The 22,300-nt window shown below is 40.8% G+C and overlaps 1 protein-coding gene across 1 annotated transcript; it reads right to left on the bottom strand.

Moving 5' to 3' along the window:
• Positions 1 to 45: 45 nt before the first annotated feature.
• On the bottom strand, positions 46 to 22,135 carry wdr90 (WD repeat domain 90). The gene is made up of 43 exons (XM_041962613.1): positions 21,944 to 22,135; positions 21,690 to 21,781; positions 21,207 to 21,383; positions 20,864 to 21,002; positions 20,533 to 20,703; positions 19,631 to 19,757; positions 19,028 to 19,095; positions 18,808 to 18,920; positions 18,408 to 18,644; positions 18,171 to 18,233; positions 17,985 to 18,053; positions 17,746 to 17,856; positions 17,384 to 17,529; positions 17,183 to 17,240; positions 16,792 to 16,910; positions 16,491 to 16,643; positions 16,231 to 16,361; positions 15,947 to 16,063; positions 15,389 to 15,624; positions 14,605 to 14,741; positions 14,051 to 14,181; positions 13,620 to 13,750; positions 13,162 to 13,323; positions 12,472 to 12,600; positions 12,104 to 12,237; positions 11,964 to 12,004; positions 11,728 to 11,853; positions 11,184 to 11,288; positions 10,985 to 11,067; positions 10,794 to 10,896; positions 10,475 to 10,596; positions 7,923 to 8,079; positions 7,570 to 7,760; positions 7,239 to 7,407; positions 6,890 to 7,013; positions 6,215 to 6,386; positions 4,072 to 4,194; positions 3,639 to 3,807; positions 3,177 to 3,307; positions 2,349 to 2,492; positions 1,534 to 1,650; positions 1,334 to 1,418; positions 46 to 1,203 (listed from the first exon to the last, which is right to left on the bottom strand). Exons 1-43 carry the CDS (start codon positions 21,954 to 21,956, stop codon positions 1,046 to 1,048), a joined length of 5,484 nt encoding a protein of 1,827 aa, XP_041818547.1. The 5' UTR covers positions 21,957 to 22,135; the 3' UTR covers positions 46 to 1,045.
• Between the last annotated feature and the right edge of the window lie 165 nt (positions 22,136 to 22,300).

Raw genomic sequence — 22,300 nt, 5'->3', positions numbered from 1 at the left:
GGTTAAAATCATATTGTAATTATCTTGACAGATATTATGACTGAATTTGACAATTAGTGGTAATGATCATTTTGTTCAGTTTGCATTTTCACAGAAAAAAAACTTGAAACCATTATGCAACATTTGTTGTAGTCTGTAGGAAACCAACTCATTTTATAAGATCTGGAGAACAAGATTTGTAGGAATCTCTGCAGCACTACAGTACTTCATTATTATGCTGTTTCTTCACACATTTTACCTTTATCCCAAAAAAACTGCAGCATCTGCATATTGTACTTGTCCTGTCCAGCCCTAATTTAAATGGGAAAAAAGAAGTTCTGCCTGAACTATGATCAGCTGAGAGTATTGCACCAGATGTCATTGTTCTCTCAACAGAGCAGTGATGGAGATAGTGTGTGCATGCGACATTTCTGAATACTGAAGTGGCAAACTAATGAAAACCCCTGACAGAAAAGTGGCCCAGTATCTGCTGTCAGAATATTAAGAGGAACTGCTGTCAGAATATTAACTTTAACACAAACGCAAACTCGGGAAGACTGACGCAAAATGTTCTGAATTTCGCATCTGTCCTCCATCATTCTGGTGGAAACACACAGTAAAAATACAAAGGTTAACAGCATGTGCCCATGCACCATGCTCACATTTCTGGACTCATTGTACATTACAGAGAGTAATTCTACATGCTGCTTTTTATTTAAAGCCCATCCCAACCCCAGAGCAGCCTGCAAAACATAATTCTGTCTCTAACTCACAGTAAGAAAATCTAAAATAAATATTCAAGCATTAGAAGCGACTGAACATGCAAAATAATCCCTTCAACAAGTTAAAAATAGCTGTATTTTAAAACTATACACATGAAACATAAACTGAATAAGTGCAAATCTTACACAAGGCTTCTGCACAAATTACAAGTATTTCCCTTGAGATATTCGATTGATAAAAACCCATTTATAGAACAGCAATATTGCATAAAGTAAGACTATAAATAGGCACGTGAAAGGTGATAAACCTACAAGGTTTGAGGTTAAAAAAAGATGTGAGGCCTTCAGAGGCCCTGCACCTCCCACAGCAGGATCTCATTATAAGCTACAGTGAAAAGAAGCCTCCCAGAGGGAGAGAAGCGGCACGTCTGCAGTGAGTCACTGTGCTGCGTGAAGTCCTGGAACCTGCCGCTGGTCGACTTGATCAGCTTTAACACTCGCTCTGATAAGAGATTAGAAACAAAATCAGAAATTAATTAAAAACATGCTCCAAATTTACTTCACTACTATAATATCATTTCCTCACTGCAATCACATGGAGAAACATCATTTAAAATAAGATCAGAGATTACCTTTCGATCCCACAGCTATGAGGTGACTCTTACAGGAGAGGCTAAAGCATGTGGCCCAGTGGGGCAGGGCAATCTTTTTTATTATCTGCGGCCAAAACAACAAGCAACATATTGTATGAGATTACGCACAAATTTGAGGACATTTTGCCATTAGGAAAAACCACAACACAGAGGCAGCAAAGCAGGGGGAGCTGCGGTACCTGTTTTTTAGCCAGGCTGTAGAAGGACAACTCTCTCTCTACTCCAAAGCCAGTGTAGACCACCAGGCTGGGGTCTGCAGGGCAGAAGGCAGCCAGGCTTGGAGGTGGGCTGTCATCCTATTGTACAGAAAAAAATACAAAAATATTAAATGTGCAAGGATCAAAAATGGATTGAGCTTAATATGCAGACCTGTGTTATGTACCAAAGCAATAGACCAGGCATGTGGAAACTATTCCATAAAGGGCTGTGTGGCTGCAGGTTTTTTTTTTTTTCAACCAATCAAGAGGTCACCTAATTATCAGCTGAAGACTGACATCAGCTGATTAAATGAGTCCAGCCTGGTGTGCTCCTTCTTGGTTGGAATGAAAACCTGCAGCCACACGGCCCTTTGTGGAATAGTTTGGACATGCCTGCTATAGACAGTCTTCTTCCTGAGCATAGACTACAAACCGGACCAGAGGCTGTGATGTGCTTCAACTCAAAACAAACTTAAAGGTGAAGAAAAAAAATAAAGCCAAAACTGAAAAATAGGTACTCGCACATTTTTGCACCGTACAGAATGGTGGAGAAACCACAGAGAAGCATAAATCCATGCAGACGCAAACTATGTCTTCCATTGTCATTGCTTTTGTCATTTACCACTGAGAGGCCACGTAGCGGCAGAAATTACATACTGTGCATTTCAGAAAAGGGAGATCAAGTATGCATGAGCCTAAAAAAAAAAAAAAAAAAAAGAGGTATACAGCAGCGCTCAACCTTTGGAGTGACATTTCTAGTCACCACCATGTACTGTTACTTAGAATGCAGAAGCTACCTCAACATAGGCCGGAGCAGGAAATGTCAGCCAGTCTAGCAGATCACACGTGTCCTTCGACCAATCGGCAGCCCACACACTGACGCGTCTGTCAGCACTGGCAGCCAACCACACCTCGTTTCCTTCTAGTCCAAACTTCTTACACTGAGGATGAAAGGATGAAACAGCTTTAGACACGTACTTAAGGCAAAAAAAAATGTCATAAAATGTCACAAGAGCACTTAAAAAAAAAAAGCATCATACAAGATCCATAACCTTTTATGCTATAGCTGCGGAGGGCTGATGAAAGAAAATGCCAGACCACTCTTTGTATGAGGGGCAGGCAGAAAAGCTGTCAACATCTTAAATCAAGTGCATTTGAAAAGGGAAGCGGCCTTGAAAAGATCATTTCAAAACCAAACACACGTATACCTATTCAGGAATGAAGAGGGACTGAATTCAAGTATTCAAATTACCAATTAACATTTGTAATGGATTCTCCATGTGGCTTTTTTAGACTGCAGAAAGTTTCTGAATGGCCTGGCGTTACTTGGAATAAAAACCTGCATTTGTTAAAATAATAATCTATGACACTTTCATACAAATCAATGTCAGTGCTGCTATAGTCACATTCAGACCCCTTCTGAAATTCACACTTCAGGAGATATGACTGTCCAAAATGCTTGCTTGATAAGTGATTGCAAGTGCAGATGCACATTACTTTCAGGATCACATTTTGTCGCTGATCACAGTAAATGTTCCTTATAACCTCTCTCACTGTTTTCTACTCTGCCCCCATGCTAAGCTCTGCTAAAGCTTCACTCTTTTGGTCTGATTCAGTGAGCTGACCTGTTCGTTCACACACTGGATGGTGGTAATTGACGCTCCTTTGTGGTCCCTGATGAAACGGATAGTTGCTCCATTCACTGGGCTGCTGACAGCTACTAGACCATTCTTCCCAGCTGAAAGGATCACGTGACCTGCAGGGGGGGCAAAAACAGTTAGAGGGCCAAACAGGATGAAATGCTGCAGCTTTAACATACTGTACCTAACATGAAATCTACAGCCAGCACGTGGGCTTGATAATGGGTGTTCTTCTCCTGACTAGTCAACTCTGCTTTGACCCGACCTTTCATCCTTTATACACTGCTCTGTTACATTTTCACCATGACAATAGTAACTTATTTGATCAAACAAGTAGACGGAGACAAGACAGACTGACGCAGTGGTAAATCATGAAGTAACCCCTGCAAAAAATGTAGCACAGGCATTGTAAATACAGAAGTCTTTGGTACTGCTGTCCTCTCTCACCATTAGCAGAATACTGGATGGCAGTGACAGCCACGTGATGGGGATGCAGCTTCAGCTCCATCTCTGAGGAGGCGAGCTGGAAGATCCTCAGGGTCCCATCGCTGTATCCTGCAGCCACGTATGCATTGTCATTAGTGGAAGAGTGGCTCCAGCATACACAGCCACAGGCCTGACACAGGGAAAAACAGGAGGGGGTATTATCAGCAGGGTGTGTGCATGTTATGGTGATACCCACTTATATCAGCTTGCCACCCACTACCTGCCTGCAGAAAGTACAGGTAAACACTCCTGATATCATGTTCATGATGAAAAAATGCTATCCCTTGTAGGATTGCTGATGATTTTTTTTCTTAAAAAAATTAGCTTCAAGTTCCTTTAGTTTATATTAGACTTGAACGACCTGTTAATTTTATATATTTGTGTATTCCTTCACCTGGTTGAGCACTTGGAACTGCACCACCAGTTCATTGCTGGGGGATGACCACACCCTCACACTGCCGTCCTCACTGCAGGTGGCAAAATGTCTCTCGTCAGAGCTAAACACCACGTCGTTTACCTGTGCGGCAGAGAGAAGCACACACAGAGATAAATGTTGAATAACTCAAAACCTTTCACAGGGAAATTAATGAGAAGAAATACATTGAAAATACTTGTTAATTGTTTAATGATGATGACCCTTCACTCATCAATACCTTTACAAGCTATTTAAAATAAGAAAAAAAATCTGGTGCAAAAAAGGTGTTTATGTTGTGACTAATTTATATGTAGGGTTCAAAAAATATAACAGAGTTTTAAAAATACAAAAAAAGAGTTTAAAAAATATTTTCAAAAATTGTTTAAAAAAATACTAAAAATAAAAAAAAACTAATAAAAAATTGAGTTAAAATTTTTTTTAGAAATATTTCAAATATAAGGGCATAAAATGAAGGACAACAAATGAAGGTGGATTTCAAACCAGTGAAATAGAAAAATAGACAAACAAATGATTACATAAACGCAAAGAATCTGAAAAAATCTAATGTTAAATGTGGACATAATAAAAAAATCAAAAGTGATTCTATAATAACGAGTTGATAACAATAATAAGCGAGTCTCACGTGAGGTTATCAGGGTCCTGGAGCTCTTATTTGACTTATGAGGGCCTTTGATTTTGATGACAAAAGTCAATTAAATGGCAAAAGCCAGTGTTTTTATAGTATTAAAGCATCTTCATGCTGAAATGTTTTCAGTCCCCCCAAGAGCTGCAGAGTTTTTCATCTTGCTGACATAAAGTAAGTGGAAACTCAAACAGCCAATTCATTGATACATCATCAGTAATCTTTACTTTAATGTTATTGGCTTAGTTTTCTGGTTGTAATACTCATCACGAAGAGCTGCAAACTGCATTTAACATGAAATACTCCTCTTCCCTAGGGATTGCTTTTGATGTGTAAATGACGGGCCATTAAACCAGCTTCTCACTGCAGACCTTTGGGCTTTCACACTGGCAGGAAAGGCTGATGTCAGTAATCAAATGAATGAGGTTTCATTTATGCGTGCCATTGCCAGTCCAGCAGGGTTTCCCGGAGTGCAGGAACTTGGCCTTCACCACTTGAAATGAGGACCATCCCCGCAATTGATCAGAAGAAATGATTACACTTTTATAAAAGGATAGTCTTCAGTAAAGAGTTGTGTTACATCATGAATATAGAACAGGAAAAAGCCATAAACAAGATTTAATGAACACTGCAAATGTTTAAGGCATTATTACAAAATTAGACCTAAAAGGACTAGCTGATTAGGCAATGAAACTAAAATTAATTGACAACTATTTTGATTAACTGAGTCAGTCATTTTCCAAGCACAACTGTCAAGTATTTTCTGGTTCAGCTTCTTAAATGTAAACTTTAGGGCCTTCAGTCGTTCGCAACTGGCCTGTCATCCGAGTAGGCTTCCTCAGTTCTTGCGCATGAAGGCCCTGAAGTTTACAATGACCTGGATGAATGAGAATATCCACAGGCTTCTTAAATGTAAGGATTTGCTGCTTTTCTGGTGGAAATCTCAGGTTAGAGGCATGTTGCTTGCGTAGCTAAAAACCTCATTTGGCTGAATCATTCACCACAAAAATTCTAAGCAGCGGCTTTAAAATGAAGAAGAAGAAATATTCAGTTCACATATAAGCCAGAGAGGATTTGATAAACAAGGTTTAGTGCAGCAGCTCTTTGTTGCCATTTTGTAGAGCTCAGGAACAGGTCAGTTCTTTAAGATAAACAGAATTGGTAGTGATGTTATATTTGTTCACTACATTCATTTTACATCGTTATAGCTATAGCTTTTGGCAGACAAAACCAGGGATCACAGATATGACATGCCATTAGCAGGTATGTGCAGACCATGCCATCAAGCCAAGAGGACTATGGTTATATATTGCAAGGATGTGTTTTCAAGCACCTTCCAAAAACTGTTGCTTCAGTTGTTTAAATGAACAATACACTTATCTCCATGTTATAAGCTGTAAATCCCAGCCCATTTTGGAGAAATAGGATGTGTATGTGGATGGATGGTTGCTTTTCATTTCCCAGAGCTCACATTGGTACCTTGGTTTTGTGCCCGCTGACCAGTCGGATGCTGCTGTTGTCTGACCAGTTGATGTACCAGAGGGTTCCCGCTGTGGTGCCAACGATGCCCATGTCCATTGTGCTATCAAATGCTGCACTAACCGTCGTCCCATCCAGCATTATCTCCTGCTCCAACACCACCATGGTCCCACTGAAGGACAGACACAAGGAACCAAAAACAATGAACCCATTTCTAGTGGAGACACGGCCACTTGAGGATGAGAATATCATATTCTCATTCTTTATGGGCTTCACACAATATACAGACACTATTTTTATATACACGACAGAGAGAGAGCTGACAGCAAGGCAAAAATGAGTCACCTAATGAAAAAGCACTTCATGATGCTTTTTCATGAGGTGAAAAAGCATCATTAAGTCAAATTTATCCATGATTATGCAGTGCAATATCTATAGAGGATTAACACAGGAAATACCTTTAAAAAACATGAATACATATACCTTTCAGCCTATCTACAAGATTCTTCCCCTTTTGCAGAACTTTATAGAAACCGAAATGAAAAACACAGGTGTGCCACTGAGTTCCTCTCAGCAAATGGACTCAGGATGGCACGTGTGAACATCACATAAGATAATTAAAGAAAACTGCTTAGATAAGTCACACAAAGAATCTTAAGAGAATGAGCAACAGACCTGTTTTCCACACTGCAGATCTTTTCCTGAGGCTTCACTTCCCGCACAGCTTCTACCTCCCACAGTCGCAACCAACGGGTGCTGCTGCCTGTCAACAGACGATTCCCTCGACACAGCAGCAGTCCTTCACCAAGAAACCATATCAGTTCAATTACAATTTGGAGGAACCCATGACAAAAATACATGTAAACCACATGGCTCAAAATAACAGAAACACTTTGAGTAATTTTACCAAGTGAAATAAAAAGCATCTCCTGAATTAGATAAAAGGAACTAGAAGAGAATAGTTTTTTTTCTGTGTGAACCATTAAGAGCATTTAGCAAAAACAGTTAGAGGGTCCATTTGTACCAATCTCGCCCTTATCAGCTTCCCACGTCATTAAGCAGCGCTGTGTGTTAACGTCCCAAACACAAACATGTCCTCGATTGGTGGCGGTGAACAGAAAGGAGTCCATGTGGTAGCACAGAGCCGTCAGCTCTACATCACCCACTTCTGCTGGTGCTTTCATCCTCTGAACCTACAGGGGTGTTGCAGTGGTTAATCCTTATGTTCCAAAACATATGCCACAATAGTTTAGATCATGTTTTAAGCCAGCATAATGGATCAGTGGATCTTGTTTTGTCAACTACACATACATTCTTTACAAAATTAGTAAGTGTGCTTTTCTGTGGTAATTTACCTCGAGGTCTACGTCCAAGCCATGCATGTGGATGAGGCAGAAGTAAACTCCTTGGCTTCCCACACAGGCCAGTTGGCTGGCTGCTGAAGGGCTGAAGGCTGTGTCATGGATCGGTCCTGGTATACTTACACTGGACAGCAGCTGGAAGGTCTTACTGCTCCACAAAGCCACCTCTGGGTCAGAAAAGTCTCCTGCAGGGTGTTGGAAAAAAATCAGTGGTCAGTACTGGTTGGCCATAGTTGCAGCATTTTCTGCATTTCAATTAATTATGTCAAGTGGTGCAAAACAGCAAGTTTAAATGGACAGGAAATGCCCATGACTGATGGATGCAATCCAATACAAATCTGACTGACCGGCAGAAAGAAAGAATCGATCATCCCTGGAGAAAGCCAGACTCTGCACTGCTCCCCTGTGGTAGGAGATGGTATTACGACAAATCCCATTCTGGACATCCCAAATGCAGATGAGGCTCCTGTTACCATTACTGCCACCAGATGCTGATGCCACAGTCTGGACAGGAAGAAATAGACACAGAGCACCACCTTAATTTTAATCTATGACTCCATAAGACACAGGACTAACAGAACCCATGTCGAACATGAGAAAAAACCCTGCTTTATGATCACACTGACTAAACAACAAACAGAAGACAAGAGAACAGTGAGAACAGTAAATACAGAGTATACAAGCCAGTTAATTAAATTTCACGGGGAACAACAGAACAAGTTTATGCTAGCTGTTGTGTGCTATTAAAGACAATTAATAGAACGCATAGGAGGTGAGTTAAGTTTTTTTTAAAAACAGACTGATTAATAATAATTACAATAATACCAATGAAAAATGTAAATTGATGCTACTCCTCGTTTTTGCTGCTTCCAATGCTGCTACTATCACTACCACAGGTCGGCAGGATCAGTCCAGATGGGTCAACATAGGTTACTGTTACTTGTATTTGTAATTATTGATTTGAATTTTTTTGCGCCGTTGTAACAATGTTTTCCATATTGTTTTATATATAATTTCTTTCCTTTTTTTGGGTCCAGTGATCAGTCCAGTTTTAGGTTGCCCCTAGACCCTTGTAGGAGGGGGTAATTTTGTTAGGGACTGACAGTCACTTTCTTAACATGAGGAAAGGGAGGAAATGACCAAGCCTTCCTTTCTCATGCTGCTCAACCAACCGAGTGCACTGAATGCTGTTCCAGCCGCTAGGGACAGGGCGGAGCACAGTTCAGACGGCTTGTTATCTATCTTAATTATATTATGGTAGTAGAGGAGTATTAGAGAGGGATAGAAGGAAAATACATTAATTAATTAGTAATTAATTAATAAACAAACAACTAAAAATAATGAAACGAACAGAAAAAATGGATGTATGTCTATCCACTGTGTTTCACAAAGAGCAGCTGCTTTAATACTTTGAGGAGGCAGCTTTGTGAATTTCTTCTGGCCATTTATAAGTCTTTGTGGTGACACCTCAGGAGTGTTTTCAAAGCCGCACTTGAGGCCAGTTTCTATTCTAAGAAAACACAGAGTGCTGACACTCTCCCAAGACCACAGCTGAACACGAAGCACTCACACAGCACTGACAAACCAAGCAGTACAGTCAAGTGTGAGAGAGCAGCCATCTACAGACATTGTCTTCTCTCGTCTCCTTGTGAAAACGGACCTAGGGACATCCTTCTACACCTCTTGTATGGCCAAACAACTGGAGTGAGTTCATCTCCATTCTGCAGTGGTAATCTCCTGTGGTGACTAACCAGCCATCTGAATTACCACCCTTCTTCCCCTGCTGAGCTGACTGGCTGGGGCCGGTTCAGTCTGCCTTGATTTAATAATGCCTCTTGGACATGGACAAAATAAACTCACCACCTGCTGTGATACTCCACCATGGCACTAATGTCCATTAAATGTATAATGTGTGTTTTCCTGGAATTTGACTCTATACAGAGATATACAAGAAATGTAACCAGCGGTGCTTTAGACACACACAAAGCCCTGTGCATGCTCAACAGAGCATTTTGTGTTGGCACTGAAAGTTTCTTGCTTGCTTACTATTTCTTGTTTATCCACTTGGGCTCACTTTCTCTCTCTCCTTTTTTACAGCTGGCATGTCATGCGTAAATGTTCACAAATGTCAAAACGTTTCACAAAATTTTCATGCCGAATAGAGATGTTGAAAGTGGTATCCTTAAAAATGATCATTGTCATTCTAGATCATTCCCCTGAAGAGTCACCACTTGTTAAAAAACACACAGTCAAATGTATCTCAAAGATGCAGAGTGGTTTTACTTTCTCTCAGGAATAATCTTTAACTGAGTGTAAAGATGTGCATTTTCAGAGAACATTTTGGACACAGCAGCTACAGTTTCTTTCTGTGGTTTGACACAGAATTAATGTTGATTTGCAACTAGTTTGATAACATCTGGTGGAGACATTTCAGATGGTGAAAAATGCCATGTAAAGAGCTGAATTGATTTGGACTTCAGGTTAGATAAAACAAGCCATTTAAGAAATCACCTCGGGCTCTGCCAAGTTGTTATTGGCATTTTTTCCGATATATTTGGACACTGCATAGAATAAAGGATTAATTGAAGAAAAAAAATTGGCACATTAATCAATGATGAAAATATTAATTAGTTGCAGCCACAGTTATGTGTGTACAGTAAAACATTCTGTGTTTTGTGAAACTAATGTGCTCTCAGAGTACTTAAAATGTCAAATTTGAGACTAAGCTTTTAGCAGTAAACTTTAACAGCAATACATCAACATCACCAGCTACATTCACACTGTTGAAAAAGATACTGACAAATCTCACTGACATTGATATGAACTCTTTGTCACTACTGCCCCCCCTTAGTGCCCCACATATTGTGTTTTTAATGACTACTATATAACTGTGAAGTACCTGTGCATCATTTGTGACTGCAAGACAAGAGATCTCCTCGCTGTGGCCCTGCAAATGTCTCTGACTTCCCGTATGAAGATATTCCACCACCACCACACAGCCACATGAGTACGCAAACAAACCTGCAATGGAGATCAGTCTCATGAAGTCTCAATTTAGCTATTCAGTCTAGCTTTAGTCAGTATACTTGTCAGAATTTTTCTGTATACATACATACCCCACTGCTCTTTGACAGCAAACATTTCATGCTGTAAGTGTTGCCAAACGAAATTTCCACATAAATTTTGTTTTACTTTCACTTTCAGTATATCATGCTAACCTTGGTCAGGGCTCCATACCATGTTGCCACGCCCATTGCCATTATAGCCAATCACTGCTTTCAGTTTAATGCACTCTTCTCCTGGTTGGGGAGCCTTAGCAGACTGGATCACAGAAAACATTAAGATGGGACAGCAAACAAACTAATACACTCACTGACTACAGTTTATCATTATACAAGGTGGTCTTTACCTGATCAAGAGTGGAGGTCTTGAATCGTGGGATAAAGTGCCTGTAGCAATCAGGATGTACTGGCTTCTTACCCTTCAGCTCAACTAATGATAAAACAGCATTAAAAATAGAGAAGGCTTAATGCTGCCATGAAGAAGAAGAAAAAAACAACCAAAACTCTGCTCACTCTTAATATTGAACAATGCTGTGGGGAACATACCAGTGTCCATTTGAGTGGTATTCGGTGGAGATGTGCTGTCCAGCTTTGTGATTTTGAGGAAGGAGGCGTCAGGTCTGGAGTCAGAGGTAGGACTTGAACCAGTGGCTAGGGGTGGGACAGTTGAAATGGTCGGAGTGTCAGCACAAATAGACAAGAAGCCCAAAACTGCAGGAGGAAACGGCTGAGAAAATTTGACTATGAGTTACAAAAAAAACTTAATCACCAAGTCCCTGTGTCCATTGAACATCTCTGTTACAGCCATTAGCAGCAAATACATTCTTGATGCAAGTGTTAAGCACAAATCTTGGTTTTACTAAGCTATTTGCAAAAAACCTGTCTGAGGCTTGCCATTTTTTGTGGTAAGAGGTATAATATATGTTATTTTGATTATTTTTCTCGTGCAACTTGCAACTGGTGTGAATAGAGCAGCGCATCAGTTACAAATGTTTGCGCATAAAGATGTTTAGTTTTGACAGTTAATCATATATTTAACAATAGATAGTATCTGCTGGTGGGTCATTTAAAAATTAAAAAGAGAACTTACCCTCCAGGTCAACTTGGTCAAGGGCACTGACTTCCAGTTGTGGTGGCGATGAGAAGGGGAGGGGCACTGCCCGTCGAGGCATCCCATTGGACAACTGAGGTCCACTCATTTTAGCATCTGGTTGAGCTGTTACATGAAATCACAAGACCAACAATTTATTTGTAATCAGTAAGAACATTTGAATCAGGTACATCTTGTATTATTATCACATGACTATGAACTCTAAATGAAGTTACCCAATTTAGGAGCTGAGATGTAGCTTGATCTGAGAGGTGAACTGTGATTGAAGAAAGTAGATCAACATTTACCAAAAAACTGTGTTAAAGTGTTTCACAAACATAAATAACAAGATTAAACATGCAACAGGGATTATTACCGGCTGTCAGTCAAAGAGTCAACAGGATGTGCCAAGAAATCCCAAAGGAATATGGCGTCTCCCACTGAGACTACGCCCAGTTGATCAGGAGTGAAGCTCACCTGGCGGATAGGCTGACTGTGGCCTATGAACATCTGGTACAGAGAAACACACGTTTCAATTACGACTGACACATCAACTACAAATACTCCTACTGCTGAATGAAAGAACACAACATACTTTCTATGCTAATGATGAATGCAATGTTTTACCACATTAAATTGTTGACTTACACTTACTACATAAAAAAGTACAGAAAGAAGCAGCAGCGATTTTCTGCTGTTTACGTTCTAGTCAATAGGACTCTTTCTAAAAGATATAAATTCTACCTGTGAGTTAATATCGAGCTGCATGCTATAATCCCACACTTTGACTGCATTGTGTCCTGCTGTCAGCAGGAATCGACTGTCCTCACTCACAGCCAGGGACGAGCACTGATGTTTGTGCACCTTAGACAACTGAACAGAACAGAAATCCAGTCAGAAACACTCCACTGTATAGTTGGAAAAAAAAAAAAAATCTAATGACTGTGTAGAGACAAAATGTGCATATCAAAACTCTTTCTGTTGTTACGCTCCTGTTTCTTCAGACATATTTTCCACATTCTACCCTTGTGAGCTTCTTGTTATCAGTATCTCTGCTAGCTTCTTATTCAGCACTGCTATCTGGCTAATGATTATAGCTCAACCCAACAACCATCTTCTAACTGTTCTCAAAACCCAACTACTTTTCCTCCGAATGCAACAGTATGTCATAACACAGAATGTGACATTTTAGAATGGGCTATGAATGCTGTCCCTAATTTAGAAAGTATCTACATTCAAAATCCTGATTCCTACACTTTAAGATCACCATTGGCAAGCAAATAGAGCACTTCATTATTATTATTTTTTAGTTAAAGGACACAATGAGACCTTTTTTACAACTCAAGTAAAATCTTGGACCCCTTTCAGCAAGTCATTTACTGATTTTTAGGACTTAACACGGTCACCTCACTCGTTTCAGTTCAGCAGTGTTACCTCTCGGAGCAGACGGCCAGTCTTGGTGCTGACCCAGAGGATCTTGTTAGCGGATGTGGCGACCAACAAGTGTTCGGTGGAGGCCGGAGAGAAGCAGACCTTCAGTGCAGAATCAAGACGGGGGCTATCCATGTCCAAAATACTCACATCTACATGCAGCAACTAGACAGAGACAGAATGGGTCAGTGCAGACACAAGAACCTTGAACACGATCTCTGACAAACAGGTGATGGGTGAATATATTTGTGGTCAGAATGGGAATATTACAAACACATTTGTTAATCTTGGTAACATTTTCTGTAATTCTGGGAAACCCCAAAATGAAAAAGACAACACTCATAACCAAAGAGTAATCCTGCCACACCACTCCTTCATAACTCTTAAGGGAATCTGATCTTAATTTACTTGAGCAATGCGACAAATAGCACAGTGCTGAAAGGTGACAATTTGCAAGGTACCTCATCCAGAGACCGTGAGTCTGCGATGGTGACAAGGAACTCCGAGGGACCGACAAAAGCCAGACAGCGGCTGTCACTGCTCACTGTGAGGGCGTCTGGAGCGCGCTCAGTGCCTCGGGCCACCACGTTACCTAACCAATCAGGTGGTACAGCATGAATCAAACACTGATGTTGAATGTGGCTGCAGGGTATACTATTGAGTAATCTACTATATTGATTGCTAATACACAATATATAAGTAAGTGAATGCATTATTAATGTTCTTAATTTCACAGAATCTTTGAAATAGCTAGCTAATAAAACTTGATACTGTGTATGCATGTTTTACTTTATAATTACACTGATTAAAGTTCACATATCTGATAAGTGGGTTAGGGTTAGTTTAGTAGGTTAATCATACGCTGCAATGGTTTGTGTGTGAGTATACATACACACAACTCTGATCACATTGTGGTCTTCCTCAGAGGCGTTGTAAAGTGCCAGAGAGCCCTCAGAGTCAGCACTGTACATGAATTCCCCATCCGGAGAGAAGGCAAGACCCACCATTTCACCTCTGTGCTGCCTATAATATACATGTATGTATATGTAAATACAAACAAACATACAGAGAAACGAGAACAGCCCCCCCCCACACACACACACAAATTGTATAAGGTTTAGTACATCAAACCAGATGAGAATTGTATGTGTTATTTAAACTGAATTAGAATTAAAACTGTGTCTTTACCGTCAGTGGCAAAATATGTTTACTATTACAGTCACTTGTCACAGTCACTACACGGCACCCCCAACACCATTTTACAAGGGCACCATTGCTGCATCCTGGGCTTTGTACCGCCCAGGACGATTGTAACAGAGATACAAACAAGTCAGAGAGTTTTTTTCCCCTACACTGAAATGACAATGGGTGCAGCCAGACCCTTCTCCAGAGCTAACACAGCGCTGTGGAGACAGGTCTGACCCTGCCAGACTGGTTTAAACGTACTTGTGTTCAGCCAGTATCTTGGCACTGGAGATGTCAAAGACCCTGACGATGCCAGAGCTGAAGCCACAAGAGAAGACCTGCTCACTGGGATGGAAGGCCACAGAGCAGGGGCTGTCCTCTGACACAAAATCATACAACTAAGCACAGGAGACAACAACAGATATGTAGTTAAACAGTAAATAATCCAATGGTAATGAACATAGCAACAATTTCTTTAGTTTAAAGAAAGGGCGTTGGGTTCGTAAAATAATTATATCTTCAAAATTTAACAATACTTGTTAACTGAAGTCCCTATGTTTAACATCATATCATTTCTGACTTTTTGGAAGCGAACAATGACAGGCTGATAGTAACGCATTATCATGCACCAATTTTCACCAGGACTGTCAAAAGAATCTGCTAACAAACATTTATGCAGTCAGGACACTATAATCACGTAAGATTTCTACACAAAGGAGCATTAAATTAGGCAGGAAAGTTGTCACAAAGACTGCAGTCTTTGAGAGAAAACTGGGTAGTCAGTTCTGCCAACAAATGCTCATGACAACTATCTACCCTTTTCCAATGAAGAAAACAGTCTGACAGGGAACAAACACAGAGCCTTGCTTCAACAGAGAAAGGACAGCTGACAAAAAGCCTTGGTATCAATGACTAATTTCTATAAACTGAGGAGATTGTGTACATAGACTTGAGACTTCGGACAAATTGAAACAGCATTCAGGTTGTAGGATCTGATCATTATAGAGATAATAACAGATGATAGATAATAAAGGTGGTGACTGACCTGATGCAAAGAATCCATATTCCAAATGCGCACTGTGCCATCAGAGGAGGCTGTCGTGAGATGCCGACGGAGGCCATCCACGCTGAAGCCGAGCACAGTGTCTGTATGTGACCTCATCAGTGTGTTGTAACCACGGCTGCTCACATTAAGGAAACCCAGGTTACCAGTAGAGGTGCCTGCCAGGACCTGAAGGCTGTCTGATGAGACTGACACCAGGCTCACAGGTCCCTCATGCTCTGGAAAATATTGTGTATGTGTTATTAATAAGGGAAAATGTTAAATGTGTTAAAATAAATACTTACACAAGCTGTTGAAGATAGCGATTTATTCATTGTGACACATGAACAAATATTCCAACATGGTGTGAAATTCCAAACTTTCAGTTTATTGGAATTTATTGGCAAGGTCAACATGAAAAATACTACACGCCTGCAAACTAGAAAATGACTATCTAAACAAACATGAACTAAAGATTATATTGCTGCCTGTGCAGTGGAAACTTTCTGCTACTGTTAGTTTGCTGCAGGTAAATGTTATGCCACGACCCCCTGTGCCTACCAGCCTCCAGGAAGACAGCAGAAAAATCAAGGGGCCAGAGCCGCAGGAAGCCATCTTCAGAGCCTGTGGCACAGAATGATGAGCACACACTGATGCTGTTGATAGCAATGCCTGGACCTGGACGGGCATACACACACACACATACACAGTCAGACAGACAGACCTTAATATCCTGACAGGCTCTTTACAAAGTTTTTCACCCTCTGCTGAACTCCTGCTTTCAACCCCTGCTTTCAACTACAAAACAACAAACACTTTCTCTCTCTGATTGACTTCAAACACACCTGTGTTAAAAGTCCATTTCTCCCTGCGGTTTGCATGCTGCTGCTGTGCAGGCAACAGCCTCCTGACATTTCTGATAACAACTCTGCTGTAGTCGATCTCAAAGATATAGCCACTCCGACTGCTGGCAAATCTATGGAAGGACAATCACAGAGGGAAAACAGAATCTTTATGGAACAAGGTTTTAGTTTTTTAGTTGATTTGCATGAGATTCATATTTCTGCCAGTGCGGCGTAAAATAGTGACTGGTTTGCTCCCTCACAGTGTTTGATCATCAAGACACGAGTTCCCCTCCTCAAAGGCAACATCGGTGAAGTCCATGGAGTGGTATTCACCCAGGTTGACTGGACAGGAGCGCAGCGCACCATTCCGAACTCGCCAAAGGCGAACATTATCCCGGCCGCATGACACCATTCTGAAACCAGCGCACTCACAGATAAACCCATTATCTTGGAGTTCTTAGTTACTGAGAAGATGCCATAATGTTACATATATCCTGTTCCTGCAGCTAGAACTGCATCACTAGTCCCACCAAAAATACTAACACAGTGAAGGGATGGTACCTTGTATCGTCAAAGAAGGCAACCTTCATGGTGTGGATGTCCACATCTGTGTGTGCTTTGGCTAAGACGGTCACCTCTCCACCTTCGTTAACATTCAGAGTATTCCACACCACCACCATCTATGAAAGGGTGATGACAAACAGCGACAGTCAGCTCACAGCTTTGCTGAGTCAAGACTCATAGAAGGGGAATAATTTATAGCATGTTGTTTAAATGATTAGTCTAATCAATGATATAAAGTGTTGCTGAGCATTTCTTCATGTGAATCCAATGATAACAATGGCTCTCTTTCTACAGATTATGATCAGCTAATGGTATCTGCCTTTAAACACAATTTAAAAACTAGCCCTTGAATTTTCATGTGAGAAAATTTGCCTTTGTTTTTACTTACTGTTTTACTGTGGCTGTCTTTACCCACTCCACAGAGAATACCACCGCTATATGAGAAGCTTCGAAATGGAAAGAGAACGAAAGAGTTAGAATTAGTGTCAGCGAGCAGTGTTCAACATAAGCTTGGACCTCACTGTATATGTAAGATAGTTACTGTGTATACATGAGTGCAAGTTTATATAAGGTCATAAGTGTTAGTTACCTGAGAGAGGATAGTGAATGAGCATGAATCCTAAACATGGCCAGGCAGTTTCCTTTGTGGTAGTTCCATACTCGCACTACACTGTGGTTTCCAGTTTGTGCTGAGGCCAGCAGTGTTGTGCTGCCATTAAAAGCCAGTGCAGATACCTAGAGAGAGAACAAGTGGGCAGATGTCGAAAAAATTTCATTTCTGCAATGAATACACTGGAAAATTCTCTCTCTTTACTGAATAAAACTGTATCAGGACTCCAGGAATTAGCTGAAAGTGCCTTATTTAGGATACTGCCAGCATCAGCTGTGCAATCCTAGACATTGGAAGAGATTCAGCCACAGAGGTAGCACAACCTTTCACAGCTCATTTACCTTATCAGTGTGGCCGATGAAGAATCTCTGCTGGTTAGAGGATATCTTCAAAGAGACGATAATTGCGTGACACGGATATACCACCGCATCACCTGAATTGGTCCACAGGGCCTATGGTGTAATAATATACATTTACACCTCCATCAGCTGTTGAACTGATACATTTTATTCCTTACTTTCAAAATCAAAATGTATGTAAGAAGCCAGTCTGACAAGGGCTTCACTCCAAATGAGCATACACATTTAGTAGTGGCTCCTCCAAAGCCGATGATTCGATTGAGCCTGAGAATGGGGTCTGGAAGCAGCTTCTAACAAAAAGAAGAATAAAAGAGCAGAATGAAAAAAGTAAAGATTTATAATGAGCTCTTATAGAGATGATGTCTCAACAGCTGGTTTCCTTTGACTCTCCACAGTATTTCTCTTACCCGCCGTCTGGTCTCTTTGGATGATAATAGATGGACAGGATGAGGAACAGGAGTGCAAGCAACCTGTGAATATAACAAGATCATCACTGTTTCCAATGATGCTATAACATTGAACAAAAGGTATCTTGAGTAATGCAGTGTGCTGAACATGGTGTACAAAAAGTGAAGAGTGACACAGTATATCATGGTTTATTATGCTTGTATTGAAAGTATAATCTAGTCGATATAAAGCTTCACCTCGTCTTCACTTTCCTCCCCAAGTTTGCAAAAGCTATCCTCGTGTTGCACGTACACGTAAACTCCCCTGTCATCAGTGCCACAAGGTGGCCTGAATGTGAGCTGGTGTGAAGCAGAGCATGCTGACTCCTGCAGATGTTGGTCATCATTGTGGGGAAGCCAGTCTCCCTTCTGGTGAATTGAAACTACACCCAGCTCAGGTATATTGGTCACCAAGGGGCTTCGATTCCTTGGGAACTGAGGAGACAGAAGGAGAAATAAACAAAATAAATAAAAAAATTTGATTTGCAATATAAAGTCTCAAGCCCAACCACCTGCCATATTTTCCCAGACAAAAAAAAATCAAGCTGATCAAGCTGATAGACTTGATTTTAAAGGTACTAAATGTTTTCACTCTTACAGATTTTGGAGTGGTGATCTGCTGAATGAGGGACACACGGTCCTGAACTGGTTTGCTGAGGTTGATACGGCAAGGTGCCTCTCTAACAGGGCTTCTTTGGTTGGAGACACATCCTGGGAAAGAAATGGATATGAAAGTCAGTAATTTAGACATTCCAGTTAGGATCACAAAGAAGTGTGCAGGCTCTACAATGACAATAAAAAGCTGAAAAATGACTTACTAGCTTCAGGCTTGGGACTGCCTTTTTGAATGGAGTCAAAGGGTAATTTTGTTCCCTCTGAGGGAAACCTGTGAAACAAGATGAGGGATTGCATAGCAGTACACTGCGATAAAGCAGGTAGCAGTACTTTTCTGAAATTAACAATAATGAACTGCAGTTCTTGTTTTGTACAACTGATGTTTTGGGCAAATAAACTTGATATATATAACTGCTGGTAGTGTCTCACATCAAAAGGAAAACTTCACCCTTATGATACTCTACTAGAGCTATGTGATGATTTATGAGATTTTTCAGTGACTTTCCACATGGATTTATTCCTTGTCATAGATGACAATGTAAGTGCAAAGTAGTCAGCTGGAGTAAGAGGCTGACCTGACCATTTACATCAAAAGCTCACATTTACAATCATTTTAGGCAGTTGAATCTCTACTAAAGGTGCACTGATACAATTATCAGTCATGCTGTGACACTGAGTCATTTGTTCAGTTGTTACCCAAATGCGGATAAAAACAAAACATTAACAAACCTTGTGGCAACAAAATGGGAAAAAGTACTTCAGAGAAGAATTTTCTTTCAGCACACTCCTAGGAGAGGTTATTGTACCTGATGTAATCATAGAGGTCATGCCAGGAGCCACCTTTAGGCACAGGAAATGACATGTCTCTCGGCATAGGACCTGTTCCCTGAGAGGAGGCCAGACCCTTCAGTTTGGCTTCACTGAAGGAAACTCCTGTTTAGAAAATTGCACAAATAGAAGAGAAAAGTAAAAGTAAGGATTTTAAGTGCTCTCAAAACATTCTCAGTGTAAAGCTACTACCGGGAATGTTTGGTCTTTGAAATTACTGGTTTGAATAAGAAGGATTAAGATTGATAGGGCTCTTTAATGCACAAACACTGAAGCCATATTCTTCCGGTCTGTGACAGTGAAAAACATGAACCTCATTGTTCTCTGTGTCAAAGCACCCTTTAAAGAAGAGCACCAGTGCATTAATGCATTTCTCTCATTATCCACATAACATCACCTCATACTAGTATAAAACATCCAGTTTTATTCACATTCAGGATGTCAATGGTTAACCATTAACCGGTCAACCACAAAGAACCTTTTGAACCAACTATGTGATGCACTATGGACATCTGCCGACGGCCTGCTGCGAAGCGTGCCATATGACCAAGACCCATATGCTGGCAATCAGTGTGGTAGAGGGCGAGGGATTTAAAGAGCTAGTTCGGCACCTTTAACGCATTAAAAACAGAGGGATGAGCTAAAAGTCAAACTAGGCCGGGCAGGCAAGCTAGCTTTGACAATAGACTGCTGGACAGCTCTCAGAAAAAAAGGCTGCATCACAACTACCTGTGTGACTGGGAGGAGGTTTTCCATTATCTGGTAAATACTATTTTTTAGCTCTTTAAGTCTACCAGTTAATGGCTGTCGGGCCGTCAAAAGGAAAAGAAAAGGCTTTGTTCATTTGAAGAGAAATTAAACTTAGTTAACTGAGTGTCACCTGGATCTAGCAGCAGGTCACTGGTAAACATGTTTTTCACTGCCATGTTGGCACAAAGCTTGACACTCTTCAGGTGACTGTAGCAGCGGTTCAGGTAGACAGAAAGTGTGCACTGCAGATCCAACATCAGACAGGTCCAACGCACAGAAGTGGGAGCTGGGCCCACCAAACCTAGAGCACAAAAACATAAATAGGGACAATACTGTAGCAAGAGATTATTTACAATTATTTACATTAAATACAAAATCAGAATAAACTATCCAATCAAATACATATGAACAATCGCTCATGTCTATGTAAGTATGGTTGCATGTGTGTGCATGTATTTTACCATGCCTTGCAGACTTGGACGTGCTTTCATAGACTGAATCCTTTGCAGCTCCACACAGGAAAGGAAACTGAAGCCAAGTAGATGTGGACTTGAACTCTTTGAACATGTTGGAAAAGGAGATACGGACTATCTGGCCCTCCTACATCACAGCACACAAAGATAGAGTAAATGAAAATGTCTGGCCTTTTTTTTTTCCCCACATACAACATGTAAGTGGCATTTATTGTAGACAAAGGTTGAATATTTCCCAACTAGCAAGTTGCTGAGGATTTCTTTCGAACAGTTCTGTTGTTCAAAGGAAAGAGGATTTTATTGGATCATCCAATAAAATCTGGTTCAATACCTCAGCAGAGACATCCAGATGGACCACAAAGTATTTGCCAGGGGTGGGCCTGAAGAGAAGGTAGAAGTAGCGCCCTGTCAGCCCCAGAGACTGGTTGCTGTTTTTGGGTACCAGGATGTAGCTGTTGGCAGGAACAGGACCTCTGATCTGGAACACTGAACACTTGAGCATCTTGTTCTGGGGGGTAACATTACAAGAGGACATAAAGTAAACTAACTCTGGTCTTAATACTTAGAGTTAAAAGTGATACTCCAGACAAAATGTGTAAGCTTGAAAGTTGTCTAGGACTGAGACAAAAGCTATTTATTCAGCCAAGATGTAACTGTCTGGACATACCAAGCATTGATGGCGCATAAGAGGACTACGCAGCAGGATTGTTTCAAAATGTTTTCATGGAGGTTGTGATTCTTTTTTCACCTTCCAGCTAACAGTGGTGTTTAACATTCAAAAGATAAATATCACACTTATCGTGTGTTAAGTTACCGTATATGTTGACACATCCCCCTCTTTTGCCGACCTTTTCCAGTCCTCGAGTCGGACATGTTTGAAGATGTTGACGTAAGGATGCTGCCAACCTTAACAGGGTTCAGTAACAGACTTCACGATAAAGTCATCATAATAGCATTGGCTATTCTTTCAAGTTAATGGCTAAGTACTAGCTCATAGGCTGTAACGTTATTGTTGTATAATTCGATGTACCAAGCAAGTTTAATTAAAATCTTTTAAGTTCGGTTTACCTTTGGAGGCCATTGATTCACCTGTTGATGTCTCAGTCTTGCTGCAACCTGTAAAAACTCGAGCAGCTAGAGTAAACTCAGAGATGTTTGCCAGCCAACAGACAGCTATAAATGACCGGGAAAGGTTTTTTACGTTTCCTTGAGGTCAAAGCGATAAAACATTTGGTTTCACATCACTATGACTTGCGAGGGCTTTTCCAGTTCTCCCGAGTACGGAGTAAACAATGATATTGAAATTAGCAGTTACACTCTTCCCGCTCCAGCCTCCGCCGTTGTCAACGACAGCACGACGCTCGTGACGTCTGTGCGTTGCTTTCCTTGGTGCTTCTGGGTAATGAAGTTCATAGAGCAAAAAGA

Source organism: Chelmon rostratus, chromosome 21, assembly GCF_017976325.1.
Source record: "Chelmon rostratus isolate fCheRos1 chromosome 21, fCheRos1.pri, whole genome shotgun sequence".
Classification (NCBI taxonomy): Eukaryota; Metazoa; Chordata; class Actinopteri; order Chaetodontiformes; family Chaetodontidae; genus Chelmon; species Chelmon rostratus.
Note: the sequence above shows the minus strand (reverse complement) of the source record. Positions and strands in the feature narration are given on the sequence as shown.

What these genes read in the sequence shown, in the direction of transcription:
- wdr90 (XM_041962613.1), bottom strand. An exon ending in CATCTCAGCTCCTAAATTGG is followed by an intron (nt 11,854 to 11,963) that starts GTAACTTCATTT and finishes TTCATGTAACAG; the next exon opens with CTCAACCAGATGCTAAAATG. An exon ending in TGACCAAGTTGACCTGGAGG is followed by an intron (nt 11,289 to 11,727) that starts GTAAGTTCTCTT and finishes TCCCACCCCTAG; the next exon opens with CCACTGGTTCAAGTCCTACC.